At 44.0% G+C, this 20,854-nt stretch overlaps 1 protein-coding gene across 1 annotated transcript; it reads right to left on the bottom strand.

The window, feature by feature from the left end:
- Nucleotides 1-145: 145 nt before the first annotated feature.
- Nucleotides 146-6,202, bottom strand: SOD3 (superoxide dismutase 3). The gene is made up of 2 exons (XM_061164475.1): nucleotides 6,046-6,202; nucleotides 146-1,776 (listed from the first exon to the last, which is right to left on the bottom strand). Exon 2 carries the CDS (start codon nucleotides 1,758-1,760, stop codon nucleotides 999-1,001), a length of 762 nt encoding a protein of 253 aa, XP_061020458.1. The 5' UTR covers nucleotides 1,761-1,776; nucleotides 6,046-6,202; the 3' UTR covers nucleotides 146-998.
- Between the last annotated feature and the right edge of the window lie 14,652 nt (nucleotides 6,203-20,854).

The following is a 20,854-nucleotide window of genomic DNA, read 5'->3' as shown; positions in this document are numbered from 1 at the left end:
AGGTGATTAAACCGTGCAGAGAAGCTGGGCAGGGAACAAAGAGAAGTCCTATAGGGATTTGGGAAACATCTTTACCATTCCCCAAAAATAGCTGAGCCAGGAGAGAAGCATCAAAAAGAAAAAAGTAACCAAGGTCCCCATAAAGTACTGATTTGCTGAGTTTTTAATGTGCAACGCAAACATTGTCAAACAACCCCCAAAGGAGCTGCCCTCTTGAGGAGACACCTGGAAGAGGCACCTAAGTGCAGGCTGCACAAGCTGAGGGCAGAGGTGGGGGAGTAGTGGTAGGCAGACTCTGGAGGGGTCTCAGAGTGCCTAGAAGGAGCCCATAGGAGGTGGGGGGAGGTGGGTGCTTAGGGCATAGAGGGATCTCAGGGCTCACAGGGTGAAGGCGGGGGTGTCAAGGTGGAAAGGGACCTCAGAGAGTCTGGAAGACCCTCAGGGTTCAGGGGTTTACTTCGGTATCTCTGGGGGGGGGGGTCCTCAGAGCTCGGGGTGCCCTCAGGATGAAAGGGGGTGTCTCAATATACGTGGTTAAAGACCTCGAAGTGAAGGGGATTTTCAGTTAGATCCTAGCCATGGCAGAAGGGGTACTCCAGAGTACAGAGTGTCTCCGGAAGAGGAAGGAGCAAAATCAAGGTGAGGGGGTAGGCGGCTTGGGGTCTCAAGGATGGGATCGTGGGCCTTGGAGAGGCGTCAGGATGTTGAGGGGTCCCAGGGTTGCCCAGGATGCGTAGAAGGGGTCCTGGGTCACATGGAGAGCGTCTTGGGCTTTTGGAGGAGTGTCAGGGTGTAGAAAGGTCCGGGGGAGACGCCACAGCACACAGGGATACTAGGGTACGTAGAGAGGGGGCGCGGAGGCACATAGAGGGGATCTCGGGAGCCTGGAGAGAAGTCCGGGCGTGGAGCTGTCTAGGGGCACTTGGAGGGGAGTCGGGGCGTGGAGGGGCTCCCAGAGCGCACAGAAGGGGCCTGCGGCGCGCGGTCGGGTGGAGCGCTCAGAGGGCCTTAGGCTCGCTCTCGCGCCGCGCTCCGGCCTTACACTCGCTCTCCAGCCGCCGCTTCCTGCGCTCCGCGTGCTCCTGCGCCTTGCGCGCCCAGGGCCCCGGGCCGCACAGGCCCACCACGCAGCAGGCAAGCCGGCGGCCCGCGTTACCGTTCTCCAGACTGGCCTGATTGCCGCCCCGGCCCAGGTCGTCCTCGCCCGCATGGACCACCACGGCGCGGCCCGCGATCGAGTGCGGGCCGGTGAGCGAGGCAGCCAGGTCGTAGCGGTGCTTCCAGACCTGGCCATTGCGCACGGCGAAGTTGCCAAAGTCGCCCGGGTGCTGCGGGTGTGGCATGGACATCGGGTTGTAGTGAGGCCCGGTGGAGTCGCAGCCCTGGCTCAGGTCCCCAAACTGGTGTACGTGGATGGCGTGGCTTGTGCCATTGGGCTCGTCCTGGAAGCCCTCAAGGTGGAAGAAGGCCTCCAGCAGGGTGCCAGGCCGGATCTGCCGGAAGAGCACGAGGCCGCTGACCTGGGGCTGCTCCGCCTCCAGCGTGGCCGACGGCTGCACCCGGCAGACGGCATGGAGCGCGGCGTCCGGGTCGATGGCCGCCGCCCGCCGCTGCATCACAGTCTCCTGCCAGATCTCCGTCACCTTGGTGTGCATGTCGCGGATCTGCTCCTCCATGATCATCTGATGCAGGAGCTGGTCGGTCGAGGCGGCCGAGTCACAGGCCACCAGGAGCAGATAGGCACAGAGCAGCGCCAGCATGGCCAGAGTCGAGCACCTGCGGGCACCCCCAGGGGGTGGGGGCAGAACGAGGCTTAGTCACCGGAAACCTGGAATATCAGACACTCCGGTGTCCTTGACTCCAGACCCTTTCTGCTGAGGGCCTTTCTCGCCCAGCGTCCCTCTCTTGTTCTTTTGGCCCCTGTCTCTCCAGGGCCTGCTGTGTTCCAGGAACTGGGCTAGGTGCTGCGGTTGTAAAGATGGATGAGGAATAATCTCAAGAAACTCACAGGGATCTTTCTGAGCCACAAGTCTTATCCTGATCCTCCCAACTACCATCTCCACAGCATGGTGGGGGTGGCGTAGAGGTGGGCTTCCCTGATGGCTCAGAGGGTCAAGAATCCGCCGGCAATGCGGGAGACCTGGGTTCCATCCCTGGGTTGGGAAGATCCCCTGGAGGAGGGCATGGCAACCCACTCAGTATTCTTGCCTGGAGAATCCCCATGGACAGAGGAGCCTGGTGGGCTACAGTCCACGGCGTCACAAAGAGTCGGACCCAAAAGAGCTGCTAAGCCCAACAGGCGGTTGTCTGAGGCTTCCTGAGGGAAGCTCTTGTGGCCCTTCCAGACTTCCTCCCTCTCAGCATCTCTGCCCCCTCATCTCCTGCCACTCTTTTAGGGCATCCCCTTAGACAGGCAGCAAAAGGCTGCTTCTTGCACTTGCTGTGTGCTCTCTGAAATGCCCCGCCCCCTCCTCTCTGCTGTGGTGTAGACCTGAAGCCAGAAACTCGGTTTTATTCATCTGTATCCCCAGCATCTGGGCCTGCACCTGGTAGTGGGAGACATTTAATACGTGAATGTGGAAGGAGGAGTTCCCTGCGAGACGGACGTGTCAGCAGGTCATTCCAGTGCTATCCTCTGATTGAAGATGGAGCTTTGTGCCGGGGGAGGACAGAATAAGCAGTGCACATCTTCTTGGGGGACTCCAGGAGGGCTTCCCAGAGGAGGTGACTTCTGAAAGTCCCACAGGACAAGTAGGAGCTTTTCAATCAAGCCAGGTCAGAAGCCCATTTCAGGCAGGAGGCACAACCTGAGTGTTCACAGGCTGTGAAGGGACACAGTTTGTATGGGGCACGGGGGAAATTTAGTGTGGCTGGGATGAAGCCTGTGCCTCCAGGGAGGAGTCGAGGCCGAAGAGGGAGCTTTGGGCCAAGGAGGGAGGGGCTGGGTTTGCCGTGCTAAAGTGCATTGTTATTAGCCAGGAGGCTAGTGCTGGTGGAAGTTTTTAAGCAGAAAAGTGAGTGTTGAGATAGTTTTTAGTCTGGCAGGAGAAAGAATGTGGGCTAGACTTCGGGAATGGAGAGGACAGAGGAGAAGGGATGGGAAGACCCCAGGCAGAAATGGAGACACAGGAGAACTGGAGACAGGCAGAGTGATGAATTAAGGGGCAGCAGCAGCAATCCTAACCAAAAATGATGAAGGCTATTACCAAAGAGGAGGCAGCACGGTTTCAGGAGGGCTTCAAACAGTTTCACAGTTTGGGTACCAATGGCAGTGGAGAGGAGGAGCTGGGGATGACTGAGTTCCCAGCGGGGGAGACTGGGTGATGGATGGTGGTACCAGGCCCTGAGAAGGAGGGAGAGAGGGCAAATTTTGCGCAAGCTTGCTAAGGGTAAGACCCCAGGTGGGATGTTGGGCAGACAGTTATAAATGGGAGTTCTGGCCCTTGGAAGAGGCAGTGTCGGTGGGAGGGGCTCTCAGTGTTTGTTGGCCACACATCAGATTCTGAATCTTAAAATTCAGATGCCCAGGCTGCACCCTAAGAGATTCTGATTCAGTGGGCATGAGTTGTTTTTTGTTTTATTTTATTTATAGCTCTGGTACCCAACCAGGAATTTTAAAGCAAGACACAGATACTAACTGCAGTGTTGTGGGGGAAATTTCCGACTCTGCCTTAGCTATAAAACAAGGCCGGTAAGACCACCAAGGATCACTAGGAAGGTTAAATGAGATACGAGATGACAGGCCATTTTCACATTTTTAAGCCTGCCCACAGGGATCAATGCTACCTCTAAAGAGCTGGTTTGAGGATCAACTGCATTGTCAAAGGCCTTATCCAACCCCAAAGCAGATGCCATTTTAAAGTTAAAATCTGGGTTGAGTGTTTATTCTTTTCATAACCATAACAGAAAGACAATCTAGTATGGTGATTAAAATCGTGGATTCCAGAACTCACTGGATCTGAAGCCTGACTGCCACTTTACCTACTCCCTTAGAGTTAGCATACTTGTTATTTTTGTTACAGAGTACCAGAGAAAGTGCTGGACTGCAGAGTCTAGCTGGGCTCACCCTCCTGTCTGAGCCTTCGGTTTTTTTATATGCAAATAGAGATAATGATACTTACCTTAGAGACTTGCTGTGATGCTTGAAAGACACAATTAGAATCGCTAACATTTACTGAAAACACAGACAGGCACTAATAAAAATACTTTGCAAATGTTAATTCACGTAGCTTCCCAAGAACCCTCTGGGGTGGGTGCATTGTTACCCCATTCTAGAGCGCAGACAAACTAAGGCACAAAAAGGTGAGTGTTGTACAGACAACTAAGTCATGTCTAACTCTTTGTGACCCCATAAACTGTAGCACACCAGGCTCCTCCGTCCTCCACTGTCTCCCAGAGTTACATATTCAATAATAGCTGAGGCAGGATGTGAAGGGGTGTGGTCTGCTCCAAGCCCAAGGTTTAGGCACCACACTGTATGGCTCTCATCAGAGGCAATTAACCCAGAGCCTGGTACATAGAAAATTCCCAGCAAGTGGCAGCTCTTAGCTATCAGAGAAAAAATGCTGCTAAGGATCTCAGGATGCTATTGAAGCTGTGGGAGGAGGAGGTGGCCAGGAAAGGCTCCAAGAAGGAGTGACAGGTAGGTGGAGAGGTCCAGAAAGTGACATCAAGGGCAGCACTTCCGACATGGCCTGGTTACTATGGTAAAGCCCCTGTGAGCCGGGGCAGGAATAGAGGACTATCCCTGAGGCCACATCTTGGCCTCAAGCTCTCTATCACTACCAACCACCCCTGTCCTTTTGAGCTGGTCCTACCCCTCAAGAGGGCTCTGCCAGCTAGAAGGTTTTTCATTGAAAGCATACAGAAAAACAAGTTGCTTTGGACATGTCCACAAAGCTTTCTTTTCCAAAAATGCTTGGGTCATAATTAACACTTGAAGGAGATGTTTTTGTCTTAGAGAGAGAGAGAGAGAGAGAGAGAGAGAGAGAGAGAGTGTGTGTGTGTGTGTGTGTGTGTGTGTGTGTGTGTGTGTGTGTGTGTGTGTGTGTGTGAGTCGCGTCTGACTCTTTGAGAGCCCATGGGCTGTAGGCTGCCAGGCTCCTCTGTCTATGGAATTCTCCTGGCAAGAATACTGGAGTGGGTAGCCTTTCCTTTCTCCAGGGGATCTTCCCAACCCAGGGATTGAACCTGAGTCTCCTGCATTGCAGGTGGATTCTTTACTTTCTGAGCCACCAGGGAAGCCCTCTTAAATAAAAGAGAATTCGCCTCCAACTAATAAAAATAAATGAAAAAAAAATTAAAATTAAAAAATAAAAATAATAAATAAAAGAGAATTCTTGAACCCCAGGTAAAACTCCTTGGGTCTTAAGCTTTTCACTTCCAGGTCAGCTTACAGAAGGCTCACCCTCTTCAGTCTCTCAGTTTGAGCTGTAGATGACCAAGTGGTTTCAGAAAGGCTTGCTTGGTCCGGAGAGGAGAACAAAGTTATCAGGGAGCAAAGCAAGCTACCGAGCTGGTGCCTCCTTCCTGGGTTTGAGTTTGGGAAAACTGTTTACCTCTCACCCCCTCGAAGACTCCAGGGTCTTCTAAGGCCTGGGTGCCCTATGAGAAGGGGTCTGGGCTGTGAATCTGAGCCTGCCAGACTCCTTTCTGACTCTCCTAAGCAGGTGGCTTTTCCTCACCACCCACACCAGGCAACATCCAGAAACATCTACCTTCCTCAGTCCACGTCTCTCTTTTCTCTAACCCAGAGGATGCTGAGGTCCTCTTGAATGGGCATTAACAGATCCCCAAACAATCGCTTCCTGCCCCCGCCCATTGTCTTCCTCAGCCGGCTCCCTGCCGCCCTCCTCCTCCCCTCCAGAGCAGCTGGGCTCTGTCAAGAAGATGTGTGTTTCCTCCCATGAAAATGTTCAAATCCTTTTCCTAGAAGAGGCCGGATGCCCTGCCCCAGTTTCAGACTCAGTAAGCACACTCTGAGAAGAGCGACATGAACCTAGACTTCACGCCCACCTTCCAGCTCTTCAAAGAGAGCTTTCTCACCTGGGACCCCCGAGGAGCAGCACCTCTCCAGCTGGTCACAGGAATGCGGGCAACTCCCGGGCTGTTTGTGAGCTAGCAGGGCAGCCTCCGGGGGGAGTGGTCACTGAGAGGAAAGAAGGTCATTGGGCTGGTCTAGGCAGGGAAGCCGGCCAGGCCGTCCTTGTTGTGGAATTGCCTCACCTCCCCCAGCCCTGTCCCCTCCCCGCGGTCCCTCCCCAGCCCCGCGTTCCCCGGCCAAGTATTCCTTTTCGTGACTTCACTGAGTGAGTTGTGCAGACGTAGCAAGTGACCTTCAGGGCACAGCAGGGGAATAGAAAGTAGACAGAAAACAGCCTGTTTGGAGAGGTGTACAATGGTCTCTTTCTTGAGACGCCCTTTGCTCTCCCCTGATTTCCTCAGCTCTTGATTTACTTTTGCTGGATGTCTGAGATGGAAATGGACACCCTGCAAAAATGCATGATGTTTTCTCCAGGACCGTGCTTCCACACCTGTGAGAGGTGAGATGCAGGAGGGGCAGCAGTTACCCACTCAGGCTGCAGGGTCCCAGCTGTGTCCTAAGGATGTCCTAAGGATGAGCCTGCACCTCCATTTCATCATCTGTAAGATGGGGAGGTGAGGCTAACCCAGGACCCTGCCCGTAGTCACTCTCATCCTGTTCTCACTTCCTTATTAAAGTTATGGAGGAGTTTTTTTTTTTTTTTTTTTAAAGAATGAGTAGTGTGGAGGAACCACAAGTCTTTCCCTTCCCCAGTGCCCTTTTTCTCCTTTTTTTGCCATGATCTTTCCTCAATCACAGCAGTTCTTTCCAGAAACAGAACCTCCCTCCCCCCGAGAAAAGACCACATTGGAGAAGGCAGCTTGCCTGCCTGCCTGCCTGCCCTCCAGCCTGTTTTCAATAAATGCTTAGTGGGTGCTCACTCCGTTGTGTACTGGTACCCAAAGCTGCGTGAGTCCCTGCCTTTTGGGGTTCATACTCCAGGGAGGGAACAGCAGTGTCAACAGATCCATCCAGTACAGAGTGGGGACTGCAACTGGGGAAGCAAAGCCAGGGCCCCTAGAGACCCAGATCCTTGTTCTGACCTCAGGAAAGCTTGTTCACAATCTAGACTTCTGGGCCCCACCCCAGGCTAAGTTAATCCTTTGCCAGCAGGGCTTCCTGGAATCATCTTTTTAAAAACTAGCTATTCTAGAGTATGGGCTTCTCAGGTGGCTCAGTGGTAAAGAATTCACCTGCCAAGCATTAGACACGGATTTGATCCCTGGGTCAGGAAGATCCCCTGGAGGAGGAAATGGCAGCCCACTCCAGTATTTTTGCCTAGGAAATCCCGTGGACAGAGGAACCTGGCCCTCTACAGTCCATGGGGTTGCAAAAGAGTCGGAAATGACGTAGCAACTGAAACAAGAATTCTGGAGTCCGGCCAGGTTTGAAAACCTCTGCTTGGCAGGCAGAACTCAAACTAAAGATCTTGTCCTGGAACAGCCATTGCACAAGATAAGACAGAGACTTCTGGGCACTCAGAGCCTCCAGCCTGTACCCTGGCATCAGCCCGCCTGGCTCACGGAAACCTCGGGCATCATGGGCTCAGTCCCTCCCACTCTGCATTCTGTTATGGGGGTAGGTGCCTTTGACTAATGACTTTTCTGAGTTCCAGATGCTGCCCTCCACTCTGCCTCACCCTGAAACATTCTGGTTTCCCGTTGTGAATCATCCATCCAGCTGGAAAAAAAAAAAAAAAATGAAATCTGTATTTTCATTCAGTTATTGAAGTAAGAATTGAATCAGTTCATAACTACTGTATCAAGTAGCACTTTCTTCCTTTAGTTTTATTTAAGGGCCAAGAAAGATTTCCTCTGCTATGATATTCTCGGATTGGTAGTAAAGTCCATTTTCACTTTCCTTTTTATGGCATTCTAGAAGAAATTTGCTTTTCCTCCTACCCGACCTGCCCAATATCCACGCACCACACCTTTGGCAATAGCACCCCAAGTTCCTTCTTGGAAACCACTGAATTTTCAGTCCCTGCAAGTAGTATTGATTCGCCCTTTGCTCCAGAGGTGGGTTCCTGACCAGTCATAATGTTGCATTAGTTCCAGAATAATACATTCAGAGCCAGTAAGATGCAGTGACATTTTTGCTGGGACTGCTGTGAAGAATGTATCTTCTCTTTCCCAATGGACTTGAAGCTAGAAGAGAAAGGATAGAGTTATTGTACCCCCTTGCTTCACTCAGGGAAAACCCATCTGAGGATGGGGCCAGTGGAGGGAGGGAAGTAGAATAAAAGTAGAGTGATATTTGGACCCAGTTACAGTGTTTCAGCCCCTGGATCTAGCTGTACCTGAAACTGTTTTCATTATGTGAGTCAAATACATTCTTTTGTTGTTGTTGTTTTTTAGTGGACAAATGATTTTTTGGTAGTTTTTGTGCCTTTTTAGTAATATACACACTTTATAATACATATATTTAAAAATAGTCTAATAAACAATACACTCTATTTGTCTATTCCTACAACATGTATTAAAACCAGAAACTCTTAACAGCATTTGTCTTTGGGATGCAGAACTGAGAATGAGGAAGGAGAGGAAGAAGCACCCTAATCAGCATTTGGAGTTTTTTTCCTAAAATTATTTATGAGAAAGCATTACTTCATTTAAAATTTTATTAATTTATTGTTTTTAATAGACTAGTATGTTTTACCAGTCTATTAAAAAATACCTTCTCTTTTTGCTTAAGTTTTTTGGGCTGCATTTTCTGCACTTGAGACCAAACACTTTACAAAACACTTTCTCACATACTGTTTTATTTAATGCTTGCAATAATTTTGTGGGATAGGTGTTAATTTGCCCACTTTATAGATAAGAAAATGAGGTTCAGAAAGAATAATTATTCTTTCTGAATAATAGGTCAATTATAGTTCAATTTTTTTAAAGAAAAGAACAGGCCGAAAGTTTCAGTATTATAACATGGCAAAGGCAAAATTTAAACCCAAGAGTCTCTGATTGCTGATCCGGGTCCCTTAATCATTATGTTTTATTACCTCCAGAAGTCTGAAGGGGCGATGAAAGAGAAGTTCGAAACAACAAATGACTGTGTACCTCACAGTTATCTCTGTAACGTCAGGGACTGCCTTGCAAGCAAGACACCTAACCCTTGACCTCTGTCCTTTCTCCTTGTGTTAATGTATAATACAATGGAAAATCAAACAAGCATTGTAAATCAGCCACTATTAGGAGATGCATTCAAATGTACTCCTATCTGAATAGAAGAGATCTCTGCTAGGGAACTTTGTACTTCTTTTATGCAGGAATATCAGTTGTACATAACTTCCTTCTCGTTGTGTTCAGAAAACTGAGAGGATTAAATTCTACCAGGAAATACAGTGGCTACTGTGAGGAGAAAGTTTCTGAACACAACAGTTAGGATTTCAGGTTGCCTCCCTAAAAGGTCAGAGTCTGTGTGGTAACAGTCTACCCAACCAGAATACTTCGGATACACCTGAGACAGCTTCAAGTATGTCTTGCCCGCCTGAGGTTCTCCCAGAAGCCCCTGGGAAGTAAGAGTGGGACCAGGGACCTGTGTAGTTCAACCTTACATCCTGTCATTTTGTCCAAACCCCACAGGGTAATATGGGGAAAAGGAGAGGCTTGTTGGCAAAGTGGGCAGGGAGATAAAAAAAAAACATCATTCTTATTAACAGTCATAACAATACTATCTCACATGTATTCAGTGCCTCTTCTGTGCCAGGCATGAGTTAGGTGATTTACACGCACCTTTTCTTTGTAACAGCACTGCTCCTCAGTGAAGAAGAGACCCTGCATTCCATGTCCGTGCTGTGTTCTGGGAAATTTCCTTTTCTCTGTGAATGTGTCACCCTTCCATTGAAATGTACATGCATCAGAAGGTAATGGAAACCAGTCAGAACCAGGAACTTCTCAACAAGTTACACTTGGCTGGCCATGTGAGGAGAAGACCAGCTGTAGCACACGAAAGCAATATCTCTCTGATCACAACGTGAGCATGTGCAAAGTATTCTCTCAGGAAAACATCAAAGTAAAATCCCTCCAAGCTAAGTCCTTCACGGGGTCTGACCTTGCCTCTAGTTCCACTTCCTGCCCATACCTGTGAGAGAACATAGGTCATTCCTGTTTTGCCTCATAAAAACAAAAGAGCAGTATGAATATTTAAAAGCATATCCAATGAAGCATTCATTTCCTCAAAATAATTGCACAGTACACTCCACTTGAGAAAAGAGAAGTATTTTTCAGCTTATTTTCTAGTTGTATTTATTTTAAAATATTTGTTGACCCAATGGCCATATTGACCCCTCTGCTTGCTGCCTCCCACCACAGAAGCTGGAAAAGCCAGGCACTTACTTTCCTAGAATCCCTTGCAGCTGGTGGTGGTCATGAGACCCAGTTATAGCCAATTGGACATAATCTGATGTGGCTTTGGGAAAAGGTCTCACTTTCATTATTAAAAAAGACAGAAATGATTGGCGTTGCCTCTTTATCCTTCCTATTGTCTTAAACATGGGTTTGATGCCTAGCAATGTGGCAGCTCCTTTGGGGCTATAAGTTGGTGAGAATGAGAACAAAATCCAACATGCACAGGATGAAGGAGAAAAAAATGGAAAGAACCTAGGTCCTCAAAAGCTTCATTAGAAACTAAATTAAATTAAAAGCTAAAGAGGGAAAAGTGTCTCCCTGAGCACCTTAACTAACACCAACACAGTTGCAGTTTTCTTATAATAGGAGGAAATTACCTCCATGTTTTCCACTGTCAGTGGGTTTCTGTTATTAATACTTACAGCCAAATTCATGCCTGACTGATAAAATTATGTGCCAGACTCTGCTCTGGGCATCATGACTGTGAAAATGTATAAATCATAACTTTAGTTCAGGCGGCTCATAATCTATTTGAACAGACCTATATAGGAAGGAGCACAGATTCTCCCCAGTGTTATTTTCATAATTTACAAATAACAAAACCAAGACCCACAGTGGTTAATTGACTTGCTCAGTGTCACACCTAATAGGTGCAGAGGAAAGACTTGAGCCCAGATCACTGAGCCTTCAGATTGGTGACCGTCTCCCTCACTGGTTCTGATGCTTCATAGACTATCTCTTTCCCTTTCCCCTTCTGACCGCCCCCTGCAATGCACATACACCCTGCAACCTCACCAGGAAGAAGAAAACCTCTCCCCATTCAGATGCCCAATTCCTTTTGTCCACACTTTCAGAATGACCAAACTAACTACAACAAGAAAAAGATGGACAGGAAACACCCGGGGAGCTTGTGCAAAATGCACAAACACTACAATATGTAGAGATTGGCATCTAGGGATGGAAGTGACATAACATTCTCTGCTCCTAGGATTATAGAAAATCAAAGCTGGAAGAAACTGTACAGAAGAGGTTCTCTGACTCAGCCTCTATTTTAGAAAAGGATTTAGGCAGTCTAAATGCTGACAAAATTCAGAAAGCCACAGATATGAAGCCCAGGGAGGAAAATAGAGAAGCGGCCATGTGTCTCACTTAGAAAATGAATCCAGTAGGGTTCTAGCCCTTCTTTAGTGATGGTCTCAAATGGAGTGAGTAGTGACTCTCATCACAGCCTCCAAACCACCATCACCTACCAAGACTACCCAAGGTGAATCCAGAAGGGCAGCAGTATCTGAAAGATTAGATAGTCCTGTGTTATGGCCCTAGTAGTATATTTTGAATTTCATTTCACAGAATTTTGGAGCAATTTTACAAACCAGTCAACCTCCTTGCAGTTCTTCTGGGCCCAGACAGAGCTCTTTAGGGTCCATCTTGCCATTCCTGGAGAGAATGGGAGTAGGATTGAGGTCTTGGTACATCCTCCTTATAGCGGGGACACAATAAGAGCTACTGGCAGACCCAGATGGGGACCAGGACATGAAACTTTCTCCAGCTTTTGTCCATCTTAGCATAAGAAGCTTTTCACATTGGTCTTTCTCCACTAAGTTTTTACATCAGAAACTAGGGGGTATCTCTTATTGGCTGCTGCATGCTAAATAATGTCCAACTCTTTGCTACCCTATGGATTGTAGCCCACCAGGCTCCCTGTCCATGGGATTCTCGAGGCAAGAATACTAGAGTGGGATGTCATTTCTTTCTCAGAGGATCTTCCTGATCCAGTGATCTGACCCACATCTCCTGTGTCTCCTGCATTGCAGGTAGATTCTTTAGATTTTTTGCCACTGAGCCACCAGGTTCAGTTCAGTTCAGTTCAGTCGCTCAGTCGTGTCCAACTCTTTGTGACTCCATGAATCGCAGCACACCAGGCCTCCCTGTCCATCACCAACTCCTGGAGTTTATTCAAACTCATGTTCATTGAGTCAGTGATGCCATCCAGCCATCTCGTCCTCTGTCATCCCCTTCTCCTCCTGCCCCCAATCCTTCCCAGCATCAGGGTCTTTTCCAATGAGTCAACTCTTCGCATGAGGTGGCCAAAGTATTGGAGTTTCAGCTTCAGCATCAGTCCTTCCAATGAACACGCAGGACTGATCTCCTTCAGGATGGACTGGTTGGATCTCCTTGCAGTCCAAGGGACTCTCAAGAGTCTTCTCCAACACCACAGTTCAAAAGTATCAATTCTTCAGTGCTCAGCTTTCTTTATAGTCCAACTCTCACATCCATACATGACCACTGGAAAAACCATAGCCTTGACTAGATGGACCTTTGTTGGCAAAGTAATGTCTCTGCTTCTTAATATGCCATCTAGGTTGATCATAACTTTCCTTCCAAGGAGTAAGTGTCTTTTAATTTCATGGCTGCAGTCATCATCTGCAGTGATTTTGGAGCCACCGGATTAATTTCCCTTAAAATCCAAGGCAGAAGAGTTGGGATCTAACTGTTGGTTCAACTACTTTATTTGACTTATGGAAATGTGTTTTGATCATCAGAGCATTTTGCTGGCTGGGCATTATTGGTCAGAATGAAGTTATCTTCTCATTTGGGAACATATATTTATTACATACACACTAACGTAGACTTGAAATTGCTTTTAAAATACATTACAAGGAGCGAACAGGCATTTGTAAAAGTAAATGCCTATGCCTAGGATGAAACCATCCTCTCTTTTTTGCATTCTAACATTCAAAGTTCTATCAACTCAGACAGAACTTGAGTGTTTATTACAACGGAACTGAAAACTCAGACACCGATGGGAGCCAGACAGGTCCCATCATGACTAAAGTGGGCCAGCTACGTGTTGTCTCCTTTTTGTCATTAAACGCATAACCTTTCTATATATATTGTGTCTTCATATTCTAGTGGAGATATTTACCTGAAGAAAAATTTCTTTTCTGTGAGAAAAACAGCAACAGCCCATTGAAAAATGGCAACTCAGCCCCCATGCCTGGGAAACAATAGAGAAGAGTGGAGATCAGAGAGAAATTCTGAATATATTTGGGGCAGCAGCTGCACAACCAGATGTTGCCAAATGGGAATGCTGCCTATTATTGCCAGACCTTCTATTTTCAAGAGAGACCAGAGATTCACATTTCTACATGATAGTTCTCATTTTTCAAATGATGGTTCAATAGTGTTATTTGCTGCCTGTAAAGGATACATATCAAATACACAGATAAATTGACAGTAAAAGGATGAAAAAAGATTTACCAGGCAAACAGCCTAAGACAAGCATGATTATATTAATATCAGACAAAGTAGATGTCCAGACAACGATGATTGGTGTAAATGATTGCAGTTGGGCATTTCATGATGATGAAAGCACATTTATCAGGATCCCTAAATGTTTAGCCCAATAACAAACATTAGAATACACCGACAAAAACTTGGCTAAAGAGATAAATAAATTAGTACATAATCATAATCGGACATTTTTTAACATATTCTCTTTTTAGTTGATAGAAGAAATAGACAAAAATCACTTTGCATATAGATTATCTGAATAACACTATCAACCAACATGACTAAAATTATTTTCCCAACAATTGCATAATAAATATTCTTTTCAAGTTTACATGAAACATTCAACAAGGTAGACTATATCCAACTATATCCTGGTTTCATTGTATTTAAAAAGGTTAAAGCTTTATAGATTATGTTAATATGTTATCTGATTGCAATGAAAGAAAAATAGATATCAATAACAATGAGATATCTAGAAAATTCCCAAATGTATGAAAATTAAATAAGGCACACTAAATAATCCATGAGTCAAAGAAGAAACCATAAGGGAAATTAGAACATATTTCTAAGTGAATCATAATGAAAACAACATATCAAATTTGTGGAATGTAGCCAAAGCAGTTATTAGAGGAAAATATATAACTTTAAATGCCTATGTTAGAAAAATAGAGAGGTTTAAGTGTTAAGAACCTAGGAAAATCACAACAATGTAAGCAGAAAGAAAGAAATAATAAAAAACATAAATCAATAAAATTGAGAACAGATATACTTTACAGAAAGTTTAAAAAGCCAAAAGAAGTTACTTTGGCAAGATTAATAAAATTGATAAAGTTCTAGTAAAACTAATTAAAAACGAGAGAGTAATCCAAATTACCAATATAAGAAATAGAAGAGGGCATATCACGCCATATCCTATAGCTATCAAAAAGATAATTAAATATTCTGAGTAAATTTGTTTATAAATTCAATAATTGAGATAAATTGAAAAATTCTTGAAAAACTCAACTTTCCAAAATTGATACAAGAAAAATAGTTTAAATGGCCCTGTACATTAAAAAATTATTATTTTTTTTTTTTTGCAGCTCAAAAATCTTTTCCTCAGAGAAAAGCATAGGCCCACATGGGTTCATCAGTGAATTCTACCAAACAGTTATCAAATATTTAAGAAAGAAGTAATACCACACTTATATAAACTCTTTCGGAAAATAGAGGAGAAAATTCTTCTCAATTTATTTACAACACTAGCATAAACCTGAAACCAAAATCCTGACAGACTAATGTCCTTCATTAACACAGAAAAAAATTCCTCAACAAAATATTAGCAAAACAAATCCAGAAAATATATAATACAGAAAGTATATCATGACTAAGTAGAATTTATCTCAGAAATACAAGATTGGTTTAACACTTGAAAATTTGCCTGCGCAATTCACCACATTAACAGAATAAAGGAGAAAAATCACATGATTATGTCAATAAGAGAAGAAAAAGTATTTGACAAAAGCCAACCCCCATTCATGATAAGAATTCCTTAATTAGAGGGAAATAGAGGGGAACCGCCTTGATTTCATCAAAGACAGCTATGAAAAGTCTACAGATAACAGCATGGGTAATGGAGAAATTTTGACTGCTTTCCACCTAAGATTGGAACTGTTCTTCCTACCTACTGTACTGGAAGTCCTTGCCAGTGCAGTAAGAGAAGAAAAAAAAGGATGGATATTGAGGAGGAAGAAAGTAAACATTATACAAACATTGTGGTTGTCTACAGAGAAAATTCCAAGGACTATTTTAAAAACTACTATAAATAGTAAAAGAATTTAACAAGGTTAAAAGGATCATACGTCATGATCAAGTGGGATTTATCCCAGGAATGCAAGGATTCTTCAATATAGACAAATCAACCAATGTGATACACAATATTAACAAATAATTAAAGAACGAAAACCACATGATTATCTTGATAGATGCATGAAAGCTCTTGACAAAATCCAGCGTGAATGGACCTAGAGACTGTCATACAGAGTGAAGTAAGTCAGAAAGAGAAAAACAAATACTGTGTATTAACACTCAGGCAACAGGAAACTCTACTCAATGCTCTGTGGTGACCAAATGGGAAGGAAATCCACAAAAGAGGGGATATGTGTAGAGCTGATTAGCTTTGCGGTACAGCAGAAACTAACACAACGTTGAAAGCAATTATACTCCAATAAAAATTAATTAAAAGCATTTAGCAAGGTCACATAATACAAAGTCAGTAAATAAAAATCAATTGGATTTTTGTATACTGGCAAAAAACAACTGAGAATGAAATAAATACTATTTACAAGAACATCAAAGAGAATAAAATATTCAGTAATAAATTTAGAAAAAGAGATTAATACTTCAACCCTTAAAATGTACAAAATGTACAAAAATACAAAATGTTTCTGAGAGATATTAAAGTAGATCTAAATACAGTTATTTCATATTCATGGATTATAAAATAAGTATTGTTAAGATGTCAGTTATCTCAGATTCAATGCAGTTCTAGTCATAAGCCCAGCAGACTTTTGTAGAAATTGAAGAGATGATTCTACAATGTATGTAAAAAAGCAAAGGATCTAGAATAGCTAAAATAATTTGGCAGGAAAAAAGTTAGAGGACTGATACTACCTGGCTTCAAGACCCATTAGAAAACTCTATCAATCAAGTGTAGGAGATAAATCTTTATGACCTTCAAGTAGGTAGAGTTTGCTTAGTAGAACAAAAAAGCATAAATTATAAAAGAAAATAGACAAATTGCATTTCATCTCAATTAAAAATTTTTTTGTTCTTCAAAAGTCACCTTTATAAAACTGAAAAGGGAAACCACAGACCAGGATATATTACTAATACACCTGTCCATCAAAGGACTTGTATCCAGAATGTATAGACAATTTTACAATGAAATAATAAGAAAGATAACCCAATTTTAAAAATGGGATCAAATAATTTAATCAATGCTCCAGTACAAATGACCAGTAAGCTTCTTCATTGGTCATCAGGAAAATGCAAAACAAAACCACAATTGAATATCACTGTACATCAATGTCGGAGAAGGCAATGGCACCCCACTCCAGTACTCTTGCCTGGAAAATCCCATGGATGGAGGAGCCTGGTAGGCTGCGGTCCATGGGGTCGAGAAGAGTCGGACACAACTGAGCGACTTCACTTTCACTTTTCACTTTCACACATTGGAGAAGGAAATGGCAACCCACTCCAGTGTTCTTGCCTGGAGAATCCCAGGGACGGGGGAGCCTGGTGGGCTGCCGTCTATGGGGTCACACAGAGTTGGACACGACTGAAGTGACTTAGCAGCAGCAGCAGCAGTACACCAATGTGCTTGCTAAAACGAAAAAGATTGATGATGTAAATATTGGTGAGAATGTGGAATAGCTAGAACTCCTACATTATTGGTGAGAGTGTAAAATGGTGAACCACTTTGGGAAAGTTTTCAGAAGTTTCTCCAAGGTTAAACATACACTTAACATGGGGTGGCAGAGGATGAGATGGTTAGATGGCATCACCAAGTCAATGGACATGAGATTGAGCAAACTCCAGGAGATAGTGAAGGACAGGGAAGGCTGGCGTGCTGCAGTCTATGGGGTCACAGAATCGGAAACAACTTAGTGACTGAACAACAGCAAATAACATGTGATCCAACCATTTCATTCCTAGATATTTACTCAAGACAAATGCGAATGTATATCCACACAAAGACTTATGCAAGAATATGCATAAGAGCTTTATACATAATTGTTCCACTGGGAACATCACAAATGTCCATCATCAGGTCAATAGATCATCTGTGTTATATTTCCATAATTGGACACTATTCAGAAATAAGAAGGAATAAACTGCTAGTACATACAGCAAGGTAGAGTGATGTCAACAATGTAACCCTGAGTGAAAGAAGCCAGACACAAAATAGTACATATTGTGTGCTTCTATTCAAATGAAGTTCTAGAACAGGTTCACTAATCTATTGTCATAGGAATTAGAACAAGGGCTTCCTAGGATGGGGGTTAAGGGGCACTGGATATGGATGTGTATCAGAATTAGCTGCAAAGAGACAAGAGAAATCTTTCTGGGGTAATGAAAGTGGGGTAATGGAGATGTTCTATATGGAATATGAGATGCTTAAATGAGGGTTTGTCAAAGATCATGTATTTTATTGCTTGTAAATTGTACTTCAGTAAATTTGAAAAGCAAAGACATGTGTAAACATTAACAGAATAATCAGGTTGGCAGCTGTTGGACTGAACCTCACTGGTGTGAAAATAACCTCAAGTTCAAATTCTTTCCAGACAAAGTCATCTAAATGGAATTTTGGATTTTATGTTGTTGGTCCTTAAAGTTTGGTCTCACAGTCTGAGATCAGGCCTGTAATGAGTAATCGTTCTAGATAAGAAAGAGGAGGCTTTTCTATCCATTGCTGAATGGTTGTCTTATTGAGGAGCTAATCGGTTTTGAAGCCTTCTGCCAAGTCTCTGATGGAGACCTCAGGAGCAGTGAGTGCTGCGCCTGGCTTGGGTTATCTAAACTGGGCACCACTTTACAGCCTTTATCCACTCCAAGCTCAGAGTCCTCACGAGTGAAAACAGGACAATAATTGTGTAAGGATGAAATGAGATATATGTATAAAAGTAACCAGCAAAGTGCTTGGAACATAGTAACCACCACACTCTGTCATTCTATTACTTCTTATTGATGTTTTTCTTTGGTTTGGTTTTTTTTTGTTTTGTTTTGTTTTTTTGAGAATTGCTCATTTTTATAAATTGAGCTAGGGAATGCACAGAGTTGTCAGAATGGGGATGGGAAGACTTGTAAATATAAAATAAATGTCTTTATCTCACCATAGGTAACTGATCCTCCTTTTTAGGAGTCAAGATACTGGTACCTGTCTCTATATTAGCTAAATCTCCTTCAAGCCAACTTCAGCAAACAGGAGTTTATGGGTTCTCAGAACTGAAAAATCTGGTGTCTTATATTCCAGTAACCCTGCAACCCCTAATAATTCCAACAGGAGTCCCAGGTTAAGTCTAGGGGGCTTGTTTGGGTCCCACATATGAACCAGCTGCAGTGTGGATAAGAATGGAATACATTCCTGTAATAGGCCACCCAAGAACCAGGAGCCAGGTCAGCATGACCAACCCACAAAGGAAGAGAGAGAAAGACATGACTCCCCAAAGGAAAGCATGGCTGCCTCTCTGTTCCATCAATATTCTGTGTATCTCGCAAGTGGCTCCCGGCACTAGGAATTGTTCTCCACAACAGATGCCACGCTGAGTACTGCGGTAGAATACCCACAAGAAGATTAGTGTTCTGGGGAGAAATGAACTCCTGGGAAGCTGTCTGCACATCACAGGGTCCTTCACTCAGTTTTCACATCTATTCCCAGTGAGGTGCCACTTCTTAAAATTCCTAAGAAAAAAAAAGAATATTTCCAATAAGCATCCGTGACTTTGTCCTTTATTAAATAGACTTTGGAATCTCTTTCTTTCCATGTAAACAGAGTTTGGGTTTACTAGGCACCGCCAGTGAGGGTGGCTTAGTTTGGAGGAAGAGAAGGAAGGAAGTGTTTGTTTTTTCAAATATTCCAATTTTATAAGAGGGCTATTTGGTCCCTTGGGATGCTTTACTTCCTGTTATGAGACCAGTCAAATGGGATGAATGAATCAGACCATTCAGTTGGAGGCCATAAATATTAGCTGAATGGACAAGAAAACAAGCCCTCTGTTTTTCAAGTGGCAGCAGAACGCGTTCAGATCAATGCTGGCTCTAGGCTGGTGGAATTGCCTTCATTCACCCTTTGGGGCTTTCCACATCTTACAGAGAACTTCTATGGCCTCTGTGTCATGGACACAAATATCAACCCCTGCTTTTCCTTGCTGGTAGGCATACATTTTGTTCAAGTATCCAACTCAACCCAAGAGGATTCAGATCACCAAGAAAAGTTCCTAATTAATCTACTTCAGCCAGCACATGGGGTCTCCCCAAGGATAGTCAAGCAAAGGGTGGAATAATTTAGATCCCTGAGCTGTGATGGTTCTGCACCTGAGTCTTTTCTATCTTTGGACTTCCCACTCTGTGATTTATTATGTATGTTAGTACAAGTCAGGGGTTTCTTTATGTGTAGCCTATACTCATACGATGTACCATCCCCAGTAAGGAATTCACCTTTATTCAGGCAATGCTCAGTTAAGAATGCTTTTCCCCTTACCTACCTGGGCACTAGAACCTAGGCTGCAGTTTTCAATTGAATGAACCCAGAAGTAAGTGCCAGGAGTGCTTTTGGCTACAAATATGATAGAAGGTTACTTAAATACTTGGATGTTTGTCTCATGGAACAAAATGTTCACTGTGGTTAGGGGCTCAGGAAATTCACATCTTTCTTTCCTGTCATCAGCAGTGTGTAGACTTCTGACCTCACGCTTGTTCCCTCCATCCTGCAGGTTGGCTTTTAAACCTCCAGATGTCCATCTCATTCAGAAGGAGGGGGTGGTGGCAGCACCCTGTTCCCCTGATGCCTTCAATTTGTGTCTCATGGTGAGAAATGTATCACAGGGCATCTCTAGATTCATGGGACTCTGGCAGAGCAAGTGTGTTTAGCCTAAAATACTGCTACCCTAGCAAAATTGAATTTGCCTTATTAAGAAGGAAGAGAATGTTTATTAGGTAGGCAGCTTGCAATGACTGCAACACTAGTTCAGATATTTATCTTTAGGTTCTTTAAGGAACTAAAGAAGTTCTTTAATTCGGGATTTTACAAAGACAGCAAGAAGATTAGATGAGAAGAACCAAACTCATCCCGTGGCATTAACTACTTACAATTAACTTAAGCATGAATAAAGAGGACCCAGGCTAGAAATAACCACAAAGTCTTGTATATTTCTTATCTAAAGGGAATGATGTAAACCTTATCCAGATGCAGCTAAAAGAAATATTGCACCCAGATCTTCCTTATCATCCTCGTTCTGCACCATTCACAGACCTTCTCTGGGTCTCATAATGTTAAATGCTTGTTTCCCTTGAGCAGAGCTGCCAATGATCCATCTATCTATCCATCCATTGTGTCTCCATCCTTCCATCATCTGTCCATTTACTTATTCAA

The sequence above is a fragment of the Dama dama genome, chromosome 17, assembly GCF_033118175.1.
Source record: "Dama dama isolate Ldn47 chromosome 17, ASM3311817v1, whole genome shotgun sequence".
Classification (NCBI taxonomy): Eukaryota; Metazoa; Chordata; class Mammalia; order Artiodactyla; family Cervidae; genus Dama; species Dama dama.
This window is presented reverse-complemented; position numbering and strand designations above follow the sequence as displayed.